Raw genomic sequence first — 23,779 nt, 5'->3', positions numbered from 1 at the left:
GTATAATTATAACAAATATTAACCACCTTTAAATTGGTAGTAAAACATCAGCAAGTAGAAAAAATGGAACTAATATCCTATGATCAGTGATTATCTTCCATAGGAAACCCCATTGGTCTGAACATAATTTGTCACAGTAGTGAGGCTTATTTCATAATTTTTATCGAATATTTAGCAACTAAAATTGTGTTTTTTAAAGCAGAAATGCTTTAACACTGAGATATATATTTCTTAAGAGGCTTATTATCATAATTTGCTTTTTATGATCAAAATCCTTCCTATGAAGATAATTGTAAAGTACGTGCAAATAAATTTTCCAACCCTCCCCTCCTTCCAGAAAAGAGTATTTTTTCCCCCATAGAGGTATGGTACCTTTATTTAGCTTTTTTTTGGGGGGTGGGGGGTGGAGGGACGGAGGTAGGGACAGGGCCATTTGAAAAGTAAATGTCTATGGATTTGATTTGCTATCTTACAAAATGTCAAGTACTCCACTACCCCCATCCCAGAGCTAAACATCAAACCTGTAAAAAGCCCTTTGGCCTTATCTGGATTACAATGTTACTAGTAAACAACCCTTTTATAATCTCTCTTTTTTCTTGTCTAGGGTAAAATCAGGCACACAGTTACACTTTTCCACCAACTTCAGGCTTCTTTATTCTGCACCTCCCTGCCCTACTCCCTATAAGGCACTCTATACCCCCAGAATTTCGGTCACTGTGAGTGCCGCCTCGCTTCCATTTCCAAATATCTGCTATTAATAGCCTTGCTGTAGTGGGCACGTGTGCCCACATCACCAAGCTGTCAGAGGAAAAGAAGGGAGGGCTTTCAACTCAACATGTGTACTCAAATTATAGATTAACCAGGTTTAGATGAGGCTGCATGACGACCGGGAACAGGAAGGGGAGAGGAGAAACGAGAGGCTCCCAGGCTTGGGTGGGGAGGAGCCCCTCTGCAGATGCCCAATCCCCCTAATTTACGTATCGCACGCCTCTGAATGGCGCCTATGGTTCTTCTTCTCCTTCATCATCATCTTCTTCTTCTTTTTCTTTTTTGACTACGCTTTGCAACCTACCTTGGTACCCTCAACCCTTCTACCCCCACCTTCCCTCTGCAGTGCAAGGCTTGAAAAACAGGCCATCTCACCAATCAGCAGGCCTTCCCGGGAAACTCGCTCCGCCCCTCAGTCCGCATTGGGCCGAGGCGCGCTCCCCCGCGGCCCGGCGGGTCCCGGTCACTGAGCATGCCCAGCGCCTCGACTGCTGAGTGCCCTGCCAGCATCCTGCAGTGCCTGGGAGCCTGAGACCGAGAAGGGTCCCGGCGTAGTAAAGGGGCGGCAACCCCAAACGGGCCAGGCATCAAAATGAGACAGCATTAAACCGAGTGACATCTCTGTGGGTCCTTAGTGCCAGGCGAGCAAGCAGGGACAAACTGCTTGTTTATAGGTCAGCTTAAAAAATAAAAAAAACTTTGGGGAGCGTTTGTTTGTGGGGAGACTGATACCGCAAGGTGACCCTGAAAGGGGCGCTTCAAGTAGACCCAGGCTGCTGATCTGGTCCACTCATGAAGTACCCATTTTCCTGTACAGTTGAGCTGGCACCATCCTTGTTTTCTCCCTATTATCCTTGTGGTCAAGGTTAAAAATTTATAGGGTGGTTCAATGGGTGTGGGAGCTGTGTGTGAAACAAACATTTCAGCCAATATTTGCACAGTAGGGTTTTGGCCTTATGAACCCTCTGAAGGTCCCTAACAGCTTTTTAGAGTCACGGATAGACTTCGGAATATGATAAGGGACCTCTCATTTCCCCTCCCCCATGCCCTCAGCCTTAGGTGTGAGTCCCCCCATCACTCGGATGGGCAAGGGGAGCAGGAGAAAAGGTGATATTTACATTTTCTCTCTACTTGATCAGCAGCTAATTCCACAGCGCCGGACGTGAGACACTTCCTGGGGATCCCTGTTCTCCTTTTGCAGTGACCATAACTGCCCCCAGTCACTGCCCTTGGGCGTCCCTCTGTTCCTCCCAGGTACCTCACGGCAGCAAATCTGGGGATCCCAAGGTGGAAGGCTGGCCCAGAAGTCCTTTAGAAAAACCTTACAAAAACACAGATCCCCTCACCATGGCCTATCGCCCTGAAGCCGAAATCTAGCTTTTAAATTTCCTGGGGGAAACAGCCTTGACTAGAAACCTCCCTCCCGTGGGTCAGTCTTACCTGATAGGTAAGAGGCAGCCCAGCTCCGGCGCCCCCGCCTCCCCCCGGCCTCCCACTCGGGGCTCTGTAGCCGCAGTGCCCCCCCCGTCGCCCCCCACCCTCACTCCTGCGTCTTCCGGAGCTCGCCCCCTCCCGTTTTCCCAGACTCCCCTCGTGCTTTCGGGTAGCCACCCAAACACCCCCGCCTGCTCCCGCCGCGGGGATTCCTGCGGGCCGGGGGCGCCCTAGGTGGCGCGCGGGGAGGGAGGCGCTGCGCCGGAGCTGGCGACCGCGCAGGGGCGCTGTCCTAGCGCTGCGCCGGGGTCGGCCCGGGCTCCGCTGCAGCAAGGCCGGGGGGCGGAGAGGGGCGGGCGCGGGGCGGGCTCGGCCCGGAATGTAGAGACCCGGTCGGGAGCCTCCCGGCGGCGGCTGCCCGGCTGCCGAGCGCGGAGGCTCCGTCACGTGTTTTTCTCCTCCGAGTGAGACGGCGGCGCGGTCGGAGGGGGCCGGCGCGCAGAGCCAGACGCCGCCGCTTGTTTTGGTTGGGGCTCTCGGCAACTCTCCGAGGAGGAGGAGGAGGAGGGAGGAGGGGAGAAGTAACTGCAGCGGCAGCGCCTCCCGAGGAACAGGCGTCTTCCCCGAACCCTTCCCAAACCTCCCCCATCGCCTCTCGCCCTTGTCTCCTCCCCTCCTCCCCAGCCGCCTGGAGCGAGGGGCAGGGATGAGCCTGTCCCTCCGGCCGGTCCCCAGCTGCACTGGCTGCCCGGTAGCGTTTCGCATGGAAAAGCCACTTTCTACGCCCGCCGAGATGGGCCCGGATGAGGGCTGGAGAGGACGCGCCCGCGGGCGGCGGCAGCAGCAGCAGCAACAGCAACAGCCGCAGCGCCGCGGTCTCTGCGATTGAGCTGGTATTTGGGCGGCTGGTGGCGGCTGGGACGGTTGGGGGGTGGGAGGAGGCGAAGGAGGAGGAGGGAGAACCCCGTGCAACGTTGGGACTTGGCAACCCGCCTCCCCCTGCCCAAGGATATTTAATTTGCCTCGGGCATCGCTACTTCCAGAGGGGAACTCAGGAGGGAAGGCGCGCGCGCGCGCGCACTCCTGAAGGGGCACCGCAGGGACCCCCGACTGTCGCCTCCCTGCGCCGGACTCCAGCCGGGGCGACGAGAGATGCATCTTCGCTCCTTCCTGGTGGCGGCGGCGGCGGCTGAGAAGAGACTTGGCTCTGGGAGGATCGGGGCTGCCCTCACCCCGGACGCACTGCCTCCCCGCCGGGCGTGAAGCGCCCGAAAACTCCGGTCGGGTTCTCTCCTTGGCTTAGCAGCTGCGTCCTCCTTCAGCTGCCCCTCCCCGGCGCGGGGGGCGGCGTGGATTTCGGAGTCGGGGTTTCTGCTGCCTCCAGCCCTGTTTGCATGTGCGGGGCCGCGGCGAGGAGCCTCCGCCCCCCACCCGGTTGTTTTTCGGCGCCTCCCTCTGCTCAGCGGCGGTGGTGGCGGTGGCAGCATGGCGAGCCCTCCGGAGAGCGATGGCTTCTCGGACGTGCGCAAGGTGGGCTACCTGCGCAAACCCAAGAGCATGCACAAACGCTTCTTCGTACTGCGCGCTGCCAGCGAGGCTGGGGGCCCGGCGCGCCTCGAGTACTACGAGAACGAGAAGAAGTGGCGGCACAAGTCGAGCGCCCCCAAACGCTCGATCCCCCTTGAGAGCTGCTTCAACATCAACAAGCGGGCTGACTCCAAGAACAAGCACCTGGTGGCTCTCTACACCCGAGACGAGCACTTTGCCATCGCGGCGGACAGCGAGGCCGAGCAAGACAGCTGGTACCAGGCTCTCCTACAGCTGCACAACCGTGCTAAGGGCCACCACGACGGAGCTGCTGCCCTCGGTGCGGGAGGTGGTGGGGGCAGCTGCAGTGGCAGCTCCGGCCTTGGTGAGGCTGGGGAGGACTTGAGCTACGGTGACGTGCCCCCAGGACCCGCATTCAAAGAGGTCTGGCAGGTGATCCTGAAGCCCAAGGGCCTGGGTCAGACAAAGAACCTGATTGGTATCTACCGCCTCTGCCTGACCAGCAAGACCATCAGCTTCGTGAAGCTGAACTCGGAGGCAGCCGCCGTGGTGCTGCAGCTGATGAACATCAGGCGCTGTGGCCACTCGGAGAACTTCTTCTTCATCGAGGTGGGCCGTTCTGCCGTGACGGGTCCCGGGGAGTTCTGGATGCAGGTGGATGACTCCGTGGTGGCCCAGAACATGCACGAGACCATCCTGGAGGCCATGCGGGCCATGAGTGATGAGTTCCGACCTCGCAGCAAGAGCCAGTCCTCGTCCAACTGCTCTAACCCCATCAGCGTCCCCCTGCGCCGGCACCATCTCAACAATCCCCCGCCCAGCCAGGTGGGGCTGACCCGCCGATCGCGCACTGAGAGCATCACCGCCACCTCCCCGGCCAGCATGGTGGGCGGGAAGCCAGGCTCCTTCCGTGTCCGCGCCTCCAGTGACGGCGAAGGCACTATGTCCCGCCCAGCCTCGGTAGACGGCAGCCCTGTGAGTCCCAGCACCAACAGAACCCACGCCCACCGGCATCGGGGCAGCGCCCGGCTGCACCCCCCGCTCAACCACAGCCGTTCCATCCCCATGCCGGCTTCCCGCTGCTCGCCTTCGGCCACCAGCCCGGTCAGTCTGTCGTCCAGTAGCACCAGTGGCCATGGCTCCACCTCGGATTGTCTCTTCCCACGGCGATCTAGTGCTTCGGTGTCTGGTTCCCCCAGCGATGGCGGTTTCATCTCCTCAGATGAGTATGGCTCCAGTCCCTGTGATTTTCGGAGTTCCTTCCGCAGCGTCACTCCGGATTCCCTGGGCCACACCCCACCAGCCCGCGGTGAGGAGGAGCTAAGCAACTATATCTGCATGGGTGGCAAGGGGCCCTCCACCCTGACCGCCCCCAACGGTCAATACGTTTTGTCTCGGGGTGGCAATGGCCACCGCTACACCCCAGGAACAGGCTTGGGCACGAGTCCAGCCTTGGCTGGGGATGAAGCAGCCAGTGCTGCAGATCTGGATAATCGGTTCCGAAAGAGAACTCACTCGGCAGGCACATCCCCTACCATTACCCACCAGAAGACCCCGTCCCAGTCCTCAGTGGCTTCCATTGAGGAGTATACAGAGATGATGCCTGCCTACCCACCAGGAGGTGGCAGTGGAGGCCGACTGCCGGGACACAGGCACTCCGCCTTCGTGCCCACCCACTCCTACCCAGAGGAGGGTCTGGAAATGCACCCCTTGGAGCGTCGGGGGGGCCACCACCGCCCAGACAGCTCCACCCTCCACACTGATGATGGCTACATGCCCATGTCCCCAGGGGTGGCCCCAGTGCCCAGCAGCCGAAAGGGCAGTGGAGACTATATGCCCATGAGTCCCAAGAGCGTGTCTGCCCCACAGCAGATCATCAATCCCATCAGACGCCATCCCCAGAGAGTGGACCCCAATGGCTACATGATGATGTCCCCCAGCGGTGGCTGCTCTCCTGACATTGGAGGTGGCCCCAGCAGCAGCAGCAGCAGCAGCAATGCTGTCCCTTCCGGGAGCAGCTATGGAAAGCTGTGGACAAACGGGGTAGGGGGCCACCACTCTCATGTCTTGCCTCACCCCAAACCCCCAGTGGAGAGCAGCAGTGGTAAGCTCTTACCTTGTACAGGTGACTACATGAACATGTCACCAGTGGGGGACTCCAACACCAGCAGCCCCTCCGACTGCTACTACGGCCCTGAGAACCCCCAGCACAAGCCAGTCCTCTCCTACTACTCATTGCCAAGATCCTTTAAGCACACCCAGCACCCTGGGGAGCCGGAGGAGGGTGCCCGGCATCAGCACCTCCGCCTTTCCACTAGCTCTGGTCGCCTTCTCTATGCTGCAACAGCGGATGATTCTTCCTCCTCCACCAGCAGTGACAGCCTGGGTGGGGGATACTGCGGGGCTAGGCTGGAGCCCAGCCTTCCACATCCCCACCATCAGGTTCTGCAGCCCCATCTGCCTCGAAAGGTGGACACAGCTGCTCAGACCAATAGCCGCCTGGCCCGGCCCACGTTGCTGTCCCTGGGGGATCCCAAGGCCAGCACCTTACCTCGGGCCCGAGAGCAGCAGCAGCAGCAGCAGCAGCAGCAGCAGCAGCAGCAGCCCCTGCTGCACCCTCCAGAGCCCAAGAGCCCAGGGGAATATGTCAATATTGAATTTGGGAGTGATCAGCCTGGCTACTTGTCTGGCCCGGTGGCTTCCCACAGCTCACCTTCTGTCAGGTGTCCATCCCAGCTCCAGCCAGCTCCCAGAGAGGAAGAGACTGGCACTGAGGAGTACATGAAGATGGACCTGGGGCCGGGCCGGAGGGCAGCCTGGCAGGAGAGCACTGGGGTCGAGATGGGCAGACTGGGCCCCGCACCTCCCGGGGCTGCTAGCATTTGCAGGCCTACCCGGGCAGTGCCCAGCAGCCGGGGTGACTACATGACCATGCAGATGAGTTGTCCCCGTCAGAGCTACGTGGACACCTCGCCAGCTGCCCCTGTAAGCTATGCTGACATGCGGACAGGCATTGCTGCAGAGGAGGTGAGCCTGCCGAGGGCCACCATGGCTGCTGCCTCCTCATCCTCAGCAGCCTCTGCTTCCCCGACTGGGCCTCAAGGGGCAGCAGAGCTGGCTGCCCACTCGTCCCTGCTGGGGGGCCCACAAGGACCTGGGGGCATGAGCGCCTTCACCCGGGTGAACCTCAGTCCTAACCGCAACCAGAGTGCCAAAGTGATCCGTGCAGACCCACAAGGGTGCCGGCGGAGGCATAGCTCCGAGACCTTCTCCTCAACACCCAGTGCCACTCGGGTGGGCAACACAGTGCCCTTTGGAGCAGGGGCAGCAGTAGGGGGCGGTGGCGGTAGCAGCAGCAGCAGCGAGGATGTGAAACGCCACAGCTCTGCTTCCTTTGAGAATGTGTGGCTGAGGCCTGGGGAGCTTGGGGGAGCCCCCAAGGAGCCAGCCCAACTGTGTGGGGCTGCTGGGGGTTTGGAGAATGGTCTTAACTACATAGACCTGGATTTGGTCAAGGACTTCAAACAGCGCCCTCAGGAGTGCACCCCTGAACCGCAGCCTCCCCCACCCCCACCCCCTCATCAACCCCTGGGCAGCGGTGAGAGCAGCTCCACCCGCCGCTCAAGTGAGGATTTAAGCGCCTATGCCAGCATCAGTTTCCAGAAGCAGCCAGAGGACCGTCAGTAGCTCAACTGGACATCACAGCAGGTGCGTTTCATGGTGACAAAGTCAGAAGACAAAACTGCTTTTAACCTTGTGCTTGAATTCTGTTCTTCGCCTCTGCCCCTTCCTGTTCTTTCCCACTGCTTCCTCAGGGAGAATGCACTTACATTCTCAGGGCACACAAGATGCTCACCCCACACTGACATCTGGCAGAGAGTCAAACAAACATGTAGGAGCAGCCACAGGAGGGCTTTTTCGTTTGAGAATTCCCAAGTGAAGTAGTTACTGCTGTATTTTTAAAACGTATATCCTATGCCAGTTCTGAGGTTTGTAGAGTTCCTCCGTAAGAAGCTTGATTTGTTTGTTGAAGTTTTCTTTTCACTATATATTTAGGTCAGCCCCTGGAAGGGACAGTTCTACAAAAAATATTTGTTAACACAGGGGCTAAACCCTTCCTTATCTTAAACTATCTTAATAGTTTCTGGGAGCCCTTAAGGGTGATCTTATCAAGTTGTTCTCTGTACTTTTGTTCTGTGATTTCATAATACCAGGGCAACATAAACAGCAGCGGGAAGCATTGATTTCTATTCATCCTGCCCTAAAAAGATCAGGAGTAAGAGCTTTTTAGAAATACGTATTTAGAGAGAAGTACCTATCTATTTTATGATCTCTCAAGAAAGTAATTATGGGTGACACTGTCCTTTTGTTCATGTACCAGGATTTGTGAAATATTATTCACACACCGACCCACCATCCCACGGGCCTGGCCTCTCTCGTACAGGATATGCAGGAAACTCTGTATGTGTCTGGGACCCATTATTAAGAGTTATGGGAGTTCATCCTAGGATGTCTGCCTTACAGTTATCTCTTCTTGCACTGACACATTACAGATATCATTTGGGGGCTACTATATATCTTCTGTAAAATTACTTTTATTTGTTGAGAAGAATGCATACTAAGTCAGGAACATGCCTTAATATGTTTTGTTTTGTTTTGCATCGAATAGAAGGGCTAAACTGTATACCCTCCACTTTTAGGGTATTTGTTGTGTGCCTTTAAGTTCAAGAGTAGACACCACAGTAAATGCTGAAAGTTGGCTTTAGGTCTTCTGTGGCTAATGCCGTATTGAAAATGAAAAACATTTGTAATAGGAAATTAGCCTGCCCTTCGTTCTGTTGATCCTGTTTTTTGGTGGTCATAATTGTGGGTAGAAGAGAGGAGTACAGTTTGCAAATAATGTGATGAGTTGGCAATGCAGAAGTTTCCAGCATTTGGAAACACTTTACTCTGACAAACTGATTATCTTGTGAATTTTGTCTATGCTCCACAGAATGAGCTTTTAAAAGCACTGATTTTTCTTAATTTGTGTCCATTCATAAGAAATTAATCTGTGCCCTGGTTTCCTATTGATAGGTATTTATTTATCATGTGTTCATAGTCTTCTTAATTCTGATTCCAATATTTGATCCATATAGTTCTCTATTTTGTAGAATAAGAAAAAGGTATATGAACACTCAAATGAGGATTTTAGGTGATATGTTACAAAAAGCATTTATTTGATCAGTATTTACTTCAACATTTATTTTCATCATTCACTAGAAGAAAGATTTAATTGTGTATATCAACATCAGCAGTACAAATCTTGTTATATCGAATGATGTTTTTGGGAGTCAGAATCCGTCAACACTTTAAGCATTTGTATTATAAAGTGCCTCATTAGTAAAATAATGAGAATTTGAAGGAAACCAGCCCAGCAGAACTAAAATTTTGGTTTTAAAGGAGATGAAGAGAGTAAGTTTTTCTTACTTGTCATCTTAATTTGTTTAGGTTTCTTTTTATAGAGTAGAATAAATGATGTTTGCTCTGAAGAAAATTGATGATCAACTAGAATTTTCATTTTTAAAAAGGGCTTTAAAATAAAATTCTCCTATGTGTTGGATGCATTAAAAAAACAAAAACTCTACAATCTTCTATCCTTAACCTTCTTTAGGAAAATAAAATATTCTGGAATAATCATATAATCCTATTTCTAATAATTCTGGAGTAACAATAGACCATGCTTTGCACCGTGCCAGGAAAATTCTACAATGTGTATTTGAGATGTTTGTGTCGGTGTTTAAAGTGAGGCACCAAATGCTACCTGGCACATTTACATCCTCAATTCTGCTTGCTTGCCTGTGCCCTGTTGAGTCCAAAGATGTTATTCCATAGTTATCTGAAACAGACAGAAGTCAGACCTGTGAGTGGCAAACAGCTTCTGCTCCGAATGAGTATGTGTGTGCAAACATTATTTTCCTCACTTCCTCAGCAATTGCTGTCTTTGCTTCTTTTCCTCATTTCTCAGGTCAAACCTGAGACTCGGTGAAAGGAATAGAGGTATGATGAGGCGTGCGCTCTTTTGAAACATCTCGGCTTGTTTAAAATTTTTCATTGTCTGTTAGAGGAGAACACTTGTGAAGCACTGAGCTCAGGAGCTCGACTTGTTGGAAGCCTTTCTGCTTTACCTGTAGTCCCGTGACCTTTTCTGCCTGCCCTTTCTCTTGCATAGCCTCTTAGTTCTGGCCTGCTCATTTTCTAGTACTATCCCCTGCCATCCCTTTGTTTCCACCTCTTATTTCATGTTCCTGACATTGTCCTTTTTTTCTTTTGCTCCTTTTCAGAATTTCGCAGTACTTGTGACCCACTCTCTGCAGAGAGTAAATTGAGAGCCCAAGAAGCAGGGCAAAAAGAACCTCTCAGACTCGGTCATAGCAGCCCTGCCACCTTTACCCGGCATCAAATTTGTCTTTTAGTTTTGAAACTGCAGCTGACAAAGACACAGACCCCAACCATGCCTTTTGGGTTCAGTTTTTTTGTTTTTGTCATTCTTTGTTATGCCTTCCCCCTTTAAAAGAAAAAAAAAAGAAAGAAAAAAAACAAACAGAAAAAGACTCTTTCCATTTCTTTTTCATTCTGCTTCCTTTTTTGTGATGTCAAGGATTCCGTACCTCCAAGGTTGCCTCCCATCCCTCCCCTTTCCCCAGCCGTGTGGCCTTTTTGGCTGGCGCAAACCCTCTCGGCCCTGGCACTTTCCCTTTTCCGGGTCACCTCCGCTTCCTGCATTCCTTCTCCTCCCTCCTCCGAGCCCCCTTTCGCCCGGGGTGGGGGAATCTGCAGCCAGACCGCCCTCGGGTCTCCCGCCCCCGCCCGTCTCGGGTCATCCCGGGCGGCGGGGCCCCTTCCCGGGCCGCGTGGTCGGCGCTGGCGGGCTAGGCCCCGCCCTCGGGCACAGCCGCGCGGCTCCGGGTCCCGGGCGGGCGGGGCGGCTGGGCGCTGATTGGCCCCCACCACAGCCAATCAGCATGTGAAACGGCTGAGCCGCGGCGGGCGCGGGGCGGGGCTCTCCGCGGGTCCCCTGGCGGTGGTGGCGGGCGGGCGTCCCTGGGCCGCTTTCTGCCACCCCGTCTGGCACCTCTTTCCCGCGGGTGCCCGCAGGCTGAGCCACAGGCCCCCTCCGCACCGCACCCGCCGACTGAGGACGTTGTGCCCTCAGCCGTATTCTTGCATTTGGATCAGAATCCTAAGAATGAAAAAGTCCAACCAGCCCACGGACGGGGGCCGGAAACACACACTTCCTCTTATTTTTAATTGAGAAAAATCCAGGCCGTAACCATGTGACGAGCCCCATTTTGTTTCCCTCCTCTCTTTACTACGGTTTACTACGAGGCCACGTTCCTTCGTCTTCCCGTCTCGAGATCCGCGAGCAGGAGGGAGTCCCGCACGTGGCTGCGGGCCTGCGGGCCGGGTGGGGTTGGCCCGCGATTCCTGCCCACCCCGCGGCAACCCAGGGAGGGAGAGAGACCTGCGAGTGCTGCGGCTGCCGTCGTTTTGGGTCATGGGGGGAGGGGGAATTCTTTGGCTTGAAAGTGCCCTAGGCTCCATACACTTTACTGCAAAGCACCTGAGCTAGGTAAGAGCTGGGAAAACGCATACTCCTGGGCTGTGAGGGATCTCACAGCGAAATGAAAGACGGGACTGCAGCTTGCAGATCCTGAGAACCCGGTGTGACAAGGGTTTGGGTAGTGTGTTCCTTAAAGACTTGGAGGAAATGCTGTCGCGTTCTCAGACACAGATTCATTTTTCCATCATTGACAGTCCCAGTGACAGCCTATCAATTTAGGCTGGGCACATCGATTTTGAAAGCTTGCTAGATTTGTGTTGTGTACCCTCCAGTAATCAAAATTATGTGAGATATATTACTATATGGGATGGAAAATGTGTTCAGATTTGGCCTTTCTAAAATAAGGAAAATAAGAAAGAAAAGTGCTACGGCAGTATTTTCTCCTCCTCCTCCTTCCCTCTCAGATAAGCATTTCTCACCAGCCAGCATCCCTCTTGCATTACTGAATCATAAGATCCCAGGGCAGCGCTTTTTCTGAGGGGCCAAGTGAAACATCACAGGTGGAAACGTACCAAGCACATGCAAATGTTATGCCCCAAAACTGCTACTGAGCAGTGGGAGAGAGTTTCTCTGTTGTTCCAGAAAAGTTTGAGCAGCTGATAATTTGCTTAATGTTTGCAATTGTTTAGGTAGCTTTTTATATTAAAAATAAATCCATAAAATGTTGCATATATTGTAGTCATTTCTCTGAGTTCCCCCTCAATAAATACTATCTCCAGCATTGCCGTACAGGAAGAGACTTGGGATCCAAAGGGCATACCACCTTTTTTTTTTTTTTTAAATCAGAATTCCAGGAAAATAGCTTTGTGCTATCTTAAATGATGCAGTGGAAAAAGCAGTTCTTGGGAGCCAGAGATCTTGGGCTCCAACATAGCCTGTGCCCTTCACTAGCAGAGTGACCTTGGGCAAGTCACTTAATTTCTCTGGACCTATTTCTTCATCAGTAACTTGAAGATTTTGTTCTAAATTATTCTAACCTCCTTTGCAGATCTAAACATAAGAATGTTGTGGAGAAAATGACTGATACTTTTTAATGGGTCAGTTGCAATGAGGATTCTTTCCAAAGAAGCTGTTGACAGGGTCATGATAAAGCATTAGAATAGCCTGTTCTGTCCATTTCTAGCCTTTGGATCAGACATTCTTTATGGACAGACTGGGGCCTGGAAGGAAAACATTGTTTGATTCAGGCCTGACATTAACTTTTCTTGCTTCAAGGGGGCATTTTCAAGTTTTGACAAACCCTAAGACAAACCCTCCTGACTGACCAGCCTAAGTTTTTGGAACCATCTCTAGACTGGATTATGCTCCTCCTCCTTCCGCCTTTTTAAAAATAAAATGTGTGTGGGAATGCAAGGCACCTGCTAGTTCCTACATCCTAAGGTCAGCTCTCAGAAACATCCCACCCCTCCCCACACTATAGAGTGAGCTTTAACCAGTGCACACTGTGGAAATTAACACATGCATCCTGTTGGAAAGCACCTCTTTTTCAGGGGTGGTGTGTTTGTGGATAATGTTTCTCATTTGTACCATCAGTGTTCTTCAGTGAGATAGCCATTTAAGTAAATGGAAAAGAAATTTGAGAAGCCAACTGGGGACTATAGGAGGTCTTACACAATTTTTTGTTTAGCTTTTTAGCTTTATTTTTCTCTCTTAGGTGTATGAAACAACTCAGTATTTCTCTTGCTGGCAAAATTAGTGTTGTCCAGATTTTTTATGCTTTAGGGTTTTTGATTAGTTAGTTGAGCCACCACTGCTTTTCCAACCCTGTGTTATCTTGGCTATTGAGTTGCCAGTATATTCAGAAGCTCCGACCTTTTTTCTCCCTCCATGTGGATTTCACAAGTCATTAAAATAGTCTCTTGCCTCTTAAGAAACTCCATGGACTTATTCTTTTCCAATCCTCTCACTATAATCAGATATGTGTCTTAGCTGAATAGTATATAAATGGTTCCTTTTATTTTGATGGGTTGGTAATTTAGTATATTGGAACATTTCACAGTTTTAAGGTTTTGTTTTGTTTTAAAGAAAGCTATTTCCTCAATTATTTCCTCATGTTACAAAGTTACTGGAAATTGTATTCAAGGAAAATAGCTTCTTGTGAATCATGCTTGAAGCTAGTTTCACACTAAAGATCCTGTAACTTTTTTTATACTAGTGTTTTTTTGCATGTAAAATAATAGATCCTGCCTCTACCACATTTATAATTATGTAACTGATTTATTCTTTCGTTACCTTATTAGTCCATAGCTATGCAGCAGACTTTGAAAGCTCTTTTTAAAATGTTATTGAAACATGTTCAGAAAGTGTAATCATATTGAATTTTAACTTAAAATTACATTTTAATGTTAGTAGGATATAATAATTGTATACTAATTTCAAATTAATATGACATAGTTACAAAAATTTATTGTAAAGCTTTTTAAGAGGATAGGTTAGTAAGTATCATCTATTTGCTTCTATTTTTGTCTTATACTTTGGAAATGGTAGTATCTCTCCCATTCTTAATTCACAGAAAAAGGGAGAAGATGGATTGGATAAGTATAAGGTACTGTCATGTATGATAAAAGGAACACTTTCCATTTTAATAGTATTCTTGCAGCAGGCTCTGCTATAATCTATTTGTTGAAATAAATTTGGTTGGATAAATGTTATTGGTGCTTATACAGTGAGTCAGTGATCTTTGAATAATAGAGCTTTGAAAAAGATGTGTTTATGTTGAAAAGGCTTTTTGACCCTTTTTCTGTATTTTCCATTGATAATGGCAGTAGAGTTGAATACATGGATCAGAGTGTGATTCTAGTTGCAGTTATCTTAAAGCAGAGTAGAGATTTTGTGGTTTTATTACTCTACCAGGAATGTTTTATTGAGTAAGCTGAGTTGGATTGCATTCATTGTATTCCTTTTTACCATCCCAAGTTTTATAAATATTGCATATTACATATGTATCCTTGCACTCTGCTTTTATTGTTGACCAAAGAATACTTTGATGCGTGTTGTCTGATCCTCCCTGACATATTTAGGTCATGTTGCTGAACAATATCACTTAATCTTGAGAAGTTTTCTCACGTTTGTTGAAATGATCAAAGAGACTTTTTTTTTTTTCAAATATATGTAATGTGGCAAACAAATTATGTTTTGCACAGAAAGTCATGATTTTTACTTTTAGGAAGGATATGATCTAAGTGAGCTAGCAAAATATTAAAAGACATTTATAAACATTTAGCAGTTAGTTAAAGGCCACTGGAATATTCAGTAATTGCCAAGTAGTCAACTATAATTTATCTAATCTTCTCCAATCATCATGTCCCTATTCACTGAAAAATTATTTGGAGGACTCTATGGAAATTGAAAATAATTATATTTACCCTTGAGTTTTAGGGGTTGTGGGGAGAATCAGAAGATCAGAAGATCTTTAATTGTCTTTAATACTATTCAAGCCCACCACCCATTTCTCAACCCTAACATAAATTATCTGCTTTTGGTCAAATAGGCCCTAAGCCATTTTTTCTTGTTCTTCCCCTCTTCTTCTTTTATTCAGTAAGCAATATTGAGCACCTATCATGTTCCAAATAGTACACCTTTTATTGAAAGGGGTCGAAGGTAGATTCATGGAAATGGAGGGAAAAAAATGGTACTGAGAGGAGATCACCAAAGTAGTTACCAAATTTCTTATGACATAAGTTATCCGGGAAAAACAAATCAAGATTCCTATTATGTAGTTCACAAAAGTTGGCATTTTTCATAAACCTAAAGGGCAAAAGTGCCCATCTACCTTAAAGTTTTGTATTTTTCTGAATCTTTCTAACCATGGCTTCCTGTCTGACAATACCATCAGCATACTAAATAATCAGGAAGGAACTCTCATTTGGAAGAATGGCCCATTTTTGGATATTAAGCTTGCAAACATAATATTGACAAAAAGCAGGAAAAATATATCTTTGCTTTGGATCTTTAGTCCCAGTGAAAGCAACCAGAAGAAGAGGCATCCAGCTGTTAAATGAAGAGGGGTTGAATGTGGACTTGTTATGGGGTGGTCAGTGTTAGGAAACGTTGCGGGAAAGTGGGGGCTACAAAAGAAATTTTAAAGTCTTTTCTGCTATCTTAGCTTTGTTGTTCAAGGACTTTTTTCTTTTTTTTCCTTTGGGTGGGTGGTTTTTATTTTTAATAAAGAAAAGGTCCAACACTTTGAACTGTGGTTCCTTGCTTGCTTCTGGCTAGAAGTATAATTGCTTTTGAGATTTCTCTCCCTCTGTTTTGATGATATGCAGTCATATTTATTTTTAAGTCTGTGGTAGTCTCTTACAGAAACATTTTTAAAAAGCTTTTTTTTTAGACTACCAAGTTTTATAATAGCTTGCTGGGTCTCTTCATGCTATTTTTTTGTCTATATTTTTGCATAGGTGATACATGTACATGCTATAAGTTTCCAATTTTTTTTGTTTTTGTTTGTTTTTTTTTTTAAGGTAGACAGTGAAAAATAAGGCTTCCTCCCACCTTTGTCCCCAGTTTCTCATAGGCCACCATCACTGCTGGGTTTTGTTTATCTTTCCAGAGATAGACTGCTTATAAATTTTGAAGCTTTGTAGTAGAAAGTTGGTTAAATGCCCAGCTGCTCCAAGTCTTCTATGGAAGAATATGCTCAGATCCCAAATTTCAGTGCTTAAAGGGGCAAGCAGATAATACACCTTCTATAACAGACTTACTGTTTTTGTTGTTGTTGTTGTTACTCTTAAAGGGGAAAAAAAGGACACACTACTTTCCATGTCTCTTTTCAATCCTGAGGTTGAAAAAGTTTCTGGTGATTAATCTAGCATAACAGTGAAAGGGGAAAAGCATAGGTTAAAAAATGATCTGGTTTTTCAAGTTGGAAATGTGCAAATTAAGAAATGTGTCTTATTTATTTATTTGTTTGTTTATTTGTTTTTGTTTGCTTTTTGAGATGGAGTCTCACTCTATCACCCAGGCTGGAGTGCAGTGACACAATCTTGGCTCACTGCAACCTTCGCCTCCCAGGTTCAAGCCATTCTCCAGCCTCATCCTCCTGAGTAGCTGGGATTACAGGTGTGCACCACCACGCCTGGCTAATTTTTGTGTTTTTAGTGGAGACGGGGTTTCACCATGTTGGCCAAACTGGTCTTGGACTCCTGACCTCGAGTGATCCACCTGCCTCAGCCTCCCAAAGTACCGGGATTACAGGTGTGAGCCACCACACCTGGCCAGAAAAGTGTCTAAGTTTTTAAACACCACCGATTTAAATCTTTACTACTTTATTTTCTTTTCCTGTTCACTTTCATGGTACTTAGGCCTTCATTCCCCCAAGACTGAGTGAATAACTAGTTCTTAATATAGTATAATGGGATTAAGTATTAAGGTTAAGGATCTTTTTGAAGACTTTCTGGATACCAATGTCTCATATTTTTCAGTGCTCAAAGGAATTAATGCTTTTTATTGGAATAGTCTTTCAACATTTCAAATTCTGGGAGCAATTTATTTTATACATAAGACTACATACAACTAATTAATGAAATTTATTTACACTAGTGATGTCCTCTCACTTATTTTCACCAAAGTTATTAACACTGGACAGGAATGGAATAAGGAGAATCTACCCTGTCTCCTAAGGAAGGTGTGTATTGCTGAGATAATTTCTACCTTGAAGCAAAGAGGAGCTTCTCTAGTGGTCAAAAACATTTATGACTGATACCCTGCTATTCTTGCTAATCGTGGTCCAGGAAGAGAATGAATAGAATGGGGTAGCTCTTGTTACAAAATAGAAACTTTCGAGAATGTGGTAACAGACAACATTTGAATTAGAGGCTGGGCGTGGTGGCTTATGCCTGTAATCCCAGCAGTTTGGGAGGCCGAGGCGGGTGGATCACCTGAGGTCAGGAGTTCAAGACCAGCCTGGCCATCGTGGTGAAACCCCGACTCTACTAAAAATACAAAAATTAGCTGGACGTGGTGGCAGGTGCCTGTAATCCCAGCTACTCGGGAGGCTGAGGCGGGAGAATCACTTGAACCTGAAAGGCAGAGATTGCAGTGAGCCGAGATCACACCGTTGCACTCTAGCCTGAAAGACAAGAGCGAAACTCTATCTAAAAAATAAAAATTAAAAAAAAAATGAAAAAAAAACAAAAAAACATTTGAATTAGAATCATCAGTGTTTGATCTTTTTTTGGTGACTTACCAATAAGAGTATACTAATAGCAGTAGTATTAGTTTTCTTCCAGATTAAAGTAAGGAGGAATGAAATTCATCTATATGAAGGAAGATTTAAAAAGCTGTTAAAGAGTTTTATATATGAAGCTATCTAGTTTCTCAGGTGTATATATCATTTAGCTTTCAGTATGTAACAAACCACAACCAAATAAAGTGCTTTAAAACATCAGTCATTTACTAGGTCACAATTCTGTGTGTTGGTAATTTAGGCTGAGTTCAGCTGGGCAGTTCTTCTGCTTGTCTCATCAGGGTAAACGCATGTGGTTCAGTCAGTTGGAGGACTGACTGGGGGCTGGTTGTCTAGGATGCTCTTCCTCACATATCTAGTGGATGATGCTGACTCTCAGTTGGTGCTTGCTATTGACTGGTCCACATGTCACCAGCAGGCTGACCCAGTCCTCACGTGGTATTGAACAGGTTCCCAGCAGCAAGAGCAGGGAAGCAATGAATGCATAAGTACTTTTCAAGCCTCTGCTTATATCACATTTGTTACTATCCCATTGCCTAAAGCAAGTCACATAGCCACACCCAGTATCAAGGGGATAAAATAGAGATACTATTAGAAAATCTGTATTTTCTGACTTACTATGATACCATAGTATACTAAATGCAGTTATTTTGTTGTCATTAGTAAATGTTTATCAACTGCATGTTGAACATTTAGAATAAAATTATTCTTAGATGTTTATAGTGAACAGTTCAACCTTTGGGTGAAATATCAGTGATTTCCTTCATACTAATATTTTTGGAAAAACACGAACACTTATATTCCCTTAAATAAATATTCATTGAGTTTTTTTCTGTGAGCCAGGCAGTGGAGGCTGAAATAGGTGTGTCCCTGCCTTTGTGACACTTTACAGGGGGCAAAGAATAAAGAAGTAAAAAAAGAAATATGCTACTGCAAAATGTGGCATGAGGAAGAGGAAGGGCAGAGTGTTATGAAGTGGAATAAGGGGCACTACTGTAAATGTAGGGGCAGGAAATTATTTCAGAAAATACATAATGTACTTCTATTATTCAGGTTTGTAAAGGAGAAACACATATTTTTATATTACATGCTTTGTGGGCCAAGTACAGATTCTGGTCTTGATGACATCTTTTTAAGAGTTAGGTCTCCTTAAGAATACCTCTTATTAGTTGAGTGAAGGCTGAAATCTCACCTCTCTAAATAAAACATTGAAAAATGACTATTGAGGTTTCTAGTAGTAGACGCGGTTGTCTCTATTTTTAGTGCCATTGGTGGATGGTGAAAATATACTATTTGTTCTAGATGTCTACTAGGAACTAAGTTAGAGGATTACACTTTGTTTTGTTTTGTTTTGGGACAGAGTCTCACTGTGTTGCCCAGGCTGGAGTGCAGTGGTGTGATCTTGGCTCGCTGCAGCCTCCGCCTCCTGGATTCCAGCGATTCTCCTACCTCAGCACCTGAGTAGCTGGGATTATGGGTGTGTGCCACCATGCCAGGCTAGTTTTTGTATTTTTAGTAGAGACGGGGTTTCACAATGTTGGCCAGGCTGCCCATGAACTCCTGACCTCAAGTGATCTGCCCACCTTGGCCTCCCAAAATGCTGGGATTGCAGGCATGAGCCACAGCACCCAACAAAGGATTACACTTTGTAACAGTACTCAGGTGGCTCACATAGGACTTGAAAGCGAATATGGTACTGGAAGGGAACCCAGAGCCAGGGGATATCTTCCCACTGTCCCTTCACCAATGACTGACTGCTTGTCCCCACTTACACAACAAGCTGAGCCACATGAGAACTGGTGCAGGGCTCTGGACATTTTGTGGGGAGAGGTGGAGAGCAAGGGCCTAAATGGAGTCAGAGACTTTGAAATGGTTTGAAAGGACTTTCGCTGCCTGAGCATAAATCTAGATTTGGGTAACACAAAGTTGCTGATTATTGGAAAGCAAATGCAAATGGTTTGCCGCATCCCACTCAAAGCAAAGGCAGTACTTTAGTTAACTCTTCACCCAGCTCTCCCATCAGCTACTATTTACATTTTTCTTTTACCAGAATCTCAAATACCTTAAATGTTCCTGACGTTACAGAACAGAACAAAACAAGACACTGTATAAAATATGTCATGGAGGGGAGCCGAGAGAGAGAGACTGAAAGTTGAACGTGGTGGTATTTATATTGTGATCTTGGCAGCTCCAGTCAACCCCCCTAACCCACCCCTTACTAGCTCCCTCTGCCCTCCTTCCCAATTCCAGCATACTCTTTGAACCACAGCTAAACAATAACTTCCTTTCAAAGTGAATCCCATTCCTTCTGGTTAGGTTAAGGAATATTAATATTACATTTTTAAAAGAATGGATAATAAATTAATTTCTAAAAATATTTTATTTCCAGTTGTAGAGTACCCTGGAAGTTACCAAGAGTATAATTAAAACTCCCTTTTGCACAAACGTGTGTGTGTGTGTGTGTGTGTGTTTGTGTGTATGTATGTAGGGGCGAGGAGGAGGGCTAGGGAGTGGAAACTGCAGTCCAATAAAAAAGGTTACATTCCTAAAACTTGGTCTTTAAAAATATTTTGCAGCCTGAGCCTTTAGTCCCTCACAAGTCCCTACAAAGGCCGACCTTCAGAAAGTGTACAGGCTTGTTGTTTCTTGGGCCTTTGAAATGGGTGAAGAATGTGTCTCAAGATGGAAAAATGAATGGCTGGTGCTTTAGCCTCCAGCTTGAAGCTCGCTGGAGGAATGTTATTGTCTTCAAAGCCTGCTTCCCACCACGCTGTATTAGTTAGATGGGCTCATGGAAAGCGTCTTTGCATTATCAAGTACACAACAAAAACCCATACCACCCAATTCGATCTAATTCACTGGCTCCTTTTAGGTGGATTTTTAATTAATGTGTCTCTTCTCTATGAATAGAGCCCCATTCCACGGCTCCCTCCCTACCCCAACTCAGGATTTACTGTTACTCACCACTTTAGGAACCTTCAGCATTTTTCTTTTCTTTTCCTTTTTTGTGGATGGGAAATATTATTTTTAAAAGTAATGGCAGAAGGTGTTTAGGAACAACTCTCTTAGCTAAGAAGAGTTCTGAATGGATTTCCAGAGAAAGTAAGTAAAATTGCATTTGCAATGTAAAATCAATGCCTTTAAATGCATTGACCAAAGAAAATTCCCAAATCTTTTATTAGCTGGGTTCAAGTGTACCAACCACCCTGCCTCTCCTTTTAGTTCAGAAAATTTACCCCTTCCTGAAGGATGATGGAAGCGGTAACACCACCTGTCCTTGCGTAAGTTACTGGTTTTATGGCACTCCTTCCTACTAAAAATTGTGAGCTATTGGAGAGTAGGCTCCCTCTTCATTTCATGACTACATTATCCAACTTGGTGCTCACAAAACACTTGACACATTGAAAACATATTTATCAACAGTTCAGGGAAGAGTCTTGGATCAAGGGAGAGGATGGCTTTAGAAAAGTTTCAAACAAGAACAATAATGTGGATATTTTTTGAGTATCTCAAACCATTTCATTTGTCAAATATTTTAAAAATTCAGATTTAAACAATATCAGATATATTAAAAAGTCAAACAAAATTACAAGACTGTTTGTAGTCTGCTATGACTGGATGTAAAAACTTGGATAAAATTAATTGCAACTTCCTATGTATCTTAAATCTTGGACACTTCCTCCATTCCCCCAAACCGTTCTTTTGAAGATTGACAGGAACTTTGCTTTGTTTTGACAAGATTTATTTTTGTGCTTCCAACAGTAGCTCATCAACTTTTATTCTACTAATATAGTTCTTCCGATGTTAATTGTAGCTTACTGATCTAGGTCATAGCATAGCATTTTCACTGACATTTCAGATATCAAATGCAATGAGAAAATTATTTGAAAAATAAGCATTATATCACAGCTACCTCTATTTTAATTTAATTTAATTTAATTTAATTTATTTATTTATTCGACACGGAATCTCGTGCTGTTGCCCAGGCTGGAGTACAGTGGTGTGATCTTAGCTCACTGCAACCTCTGCTTCCCGGGTTCAAGCGATTCTCCTGCCTCAGCCTCCCAAGTAGCTGGTCTTACAGGCGGCTGCCACCATGCCCAGCTAATTTTTTGTACTTTTAGTAGAGATGTGGTTTCACCATGTTGGCCAGGCTGGTCTTGAACTCCTGATCTCATGATTCGCCCACCTCGGCCTCCCAAAGTGCTGGGATTACAGGCATGAGCCACCGCACCCGGCTGCTACCTCTATTTTTAAAAAGAGGCCAGTTAGAAAGTTTGCGATTCATAGATTTCCCTCCTGATGTGTCCCATTGCTCCTCCTTTTTCTTCCTCTTTGTTGCTAATTAGCCCCTCTACTAAAATATGCATAAAGTTTAGGAAAAGGAATTAAATTTAAATGAGTCCATTTTGCCAGTGTAGCCCTTGGTAGCTACTCCGCTAAGATGCTACCTTGGTCTGGAAAACTGAACCTAATTGCTTTGAGACTGTTCCCCTACATTCCCTGATTTTTGTTTCCACACTTCATTGAGGCTGGACTGGTGTGATGACCAAAGTAATGGAATGTGTATTTTAAACTGGTGTGTCCGCTATTGTAGCAATTGTTTTTAAATATTGTTGGATATTTGAAGTATTGAGCTAAAACTTAGGATCCAAGCACTTTTATAATACTTATAGCAGAACATTTGTCACATTTGGGTATGAAACCCACAACTCCACAAGATCTGTAATATAAGTTAGTTCTATTTTATTTTAAATAAGACTTCAGTTTTATTGGCCATTCACGGTTGATTCACATTTTGCTGCTTTCTAAAACTTGAAGATGTGTGTCCTTATAGGTATGTGTCCGGTATTGAGCTAGGCTATTTCTCTTTTCACCAGCGTGGCTGAGTAGATTTCAATGCTCAGTGGAATGAGTCTGGCATTTGGTAGATACTGTTTGTTGTATCTAAATAATGAATGAATGTTGGACCATAGGATTTTAAAGCACAATATGGAAATATACCAGCACCTCATTTATCTGTAGACCAGAATCATATTCTATTCAGGAAAATAAAGTTTTTGTTAACTACATTACTACTGCTAACACTTGGTGGGTATTGAATATTTTCTTAGATTTTTCCATTCATTGCAGAAGTAAGCTGTTGTAATTGCTGAACCTGAAATTTAAAAGAAATCATAACCAGTCATGAAGATCTTGGTAGGGAGTCGTTGAAGACTCAAATGGTTGTAGACCTGTCATGAGAGAGCGTTCTGGTTAAGTAGTACAATAAGTAGTTAGTGAATTTCTACTGAGTACCAGGGATACTCCTAAGTTCTTGAATTACAACTGTGAAGAAAACAGACAAAACTTCAAGCTTTCTTAGAACTTCCTTTCTTGAGGGCCATGTGAGTGAGAAAGCTGTAGAGGACCAACTTCCCCAGGGCACATTTTTGTGATGTAATAGGGCAAATTATAAAAGAGAAGGAAGTAAGAGTTGAAGTTGATGTATATGTGCTTGAGAGAGATTGTCTTACATGAAAGTCAAGATCTGGAACAGGTGACATATTGAGAGAAGGATGTTAGGAGTACGTGGTACGTCTGGGAAGCCCTAGAGAAGACGGGGGCTGGCCACAAGTGTGGCCACCTATGTGTACTGGGCATTGGGTGTTGGAGGGAACAGGGATGTCATGAACCATAGCTTATGTTGCAGCTTTGGATGGTAGTAATTTTCACTGGGTATTATTAAGAATTTTTTTTAAGACTATGATGCAAAAGTGGTAATGTGTATACTCTAATCTTTCTTTTCCAAAAGTTTTTTTTTTGGAAAATTCTGTTAGAAAGGTATTTAATATTTGGGAGGAAAGACTATCTTGAAACTGCTGTTATGTAAAAAGCTTTTACTTTGGTATTGCTGTGTATTTTACAAGTAAAGATCTTTAGGCATACTCCTGTTAAATCCATACGTCACAAGAAGAAATCTCACAATTTTAAGGTTGCTTTTTCTAGTGGATAACAGCTTTTATGGTGAGGAAATTCCTTTATCGCTAAGTTAAATCCTTCATTTACATGTGAGAGAATTTCCTTCATTCTGATTTTAGTAGTGGTGACAAATAGCCTTTTTTAAAAATCATGAGGCTATAAATTATATTTTATCAGAGGATTTAAATTATAGAAATATACTGTAAAGTACTATTAAGTTCTAAAAACAAATTTAAAATAAAACACGATGACCATATTTAAATATGCAGAAGAATAAA

General features: G+C 45.9%; 1 protein-coding gene across 2 annotated transcripts in view; it reads left to right on the top strand.

Moving 5' to 3' along the window:
• The first annotated feature begins 2,614 nt into the window (after positions 1–2,614).
• The window catches only part of IRS1 (insulin receptor substrate 1), a 63,686-nt gene continuing 42,521 nt past the window's right edge, over positions 2,615–23,779 (top strand). The window contains exons 1-2 of one of the 2 annotated variants that reach the window (XM_009238185.4): positions 2,769–7,458; positions 10,074–10,341. In XM_009238185.4, coding sequence (XP_009236460.2) covers positions 3,688–7,437 — 3,750 coding nt within the window. In that variant the 5' untranslated portion in view covers positions 2,769–3,687 and the 3' untranslated portion in view covers positions 7,438–7,458; positions 10,074–10,341. Of the gene's footprint in view, positions 7,459–10,073; positions 10,342–23,779 lie in introns of those variants that run through there. The other variant, XM_002812931.6, reaches the window with a different exon arrangement.

Source organism: Pongo abelii, chromosome 11 (genome assembly GCF_028885655.2).
Source record: "Pongo abelii isolate AG06213 chromosome 11, NHGRI_mPonAbe1-v2.0_pri, whole genome shotgun sequence".
Taxonomy (NCBI): domain Eukaryota; kingdom Metazoa; phylum Chordata; class Mammalia; order Primates; family Hominidae; genus Pongo; species Pongo abelii.
Note: the sequence above shows the minus strand (reverse complement) of the source record. Positions and strands in the feature narration are given on the sequence as shown.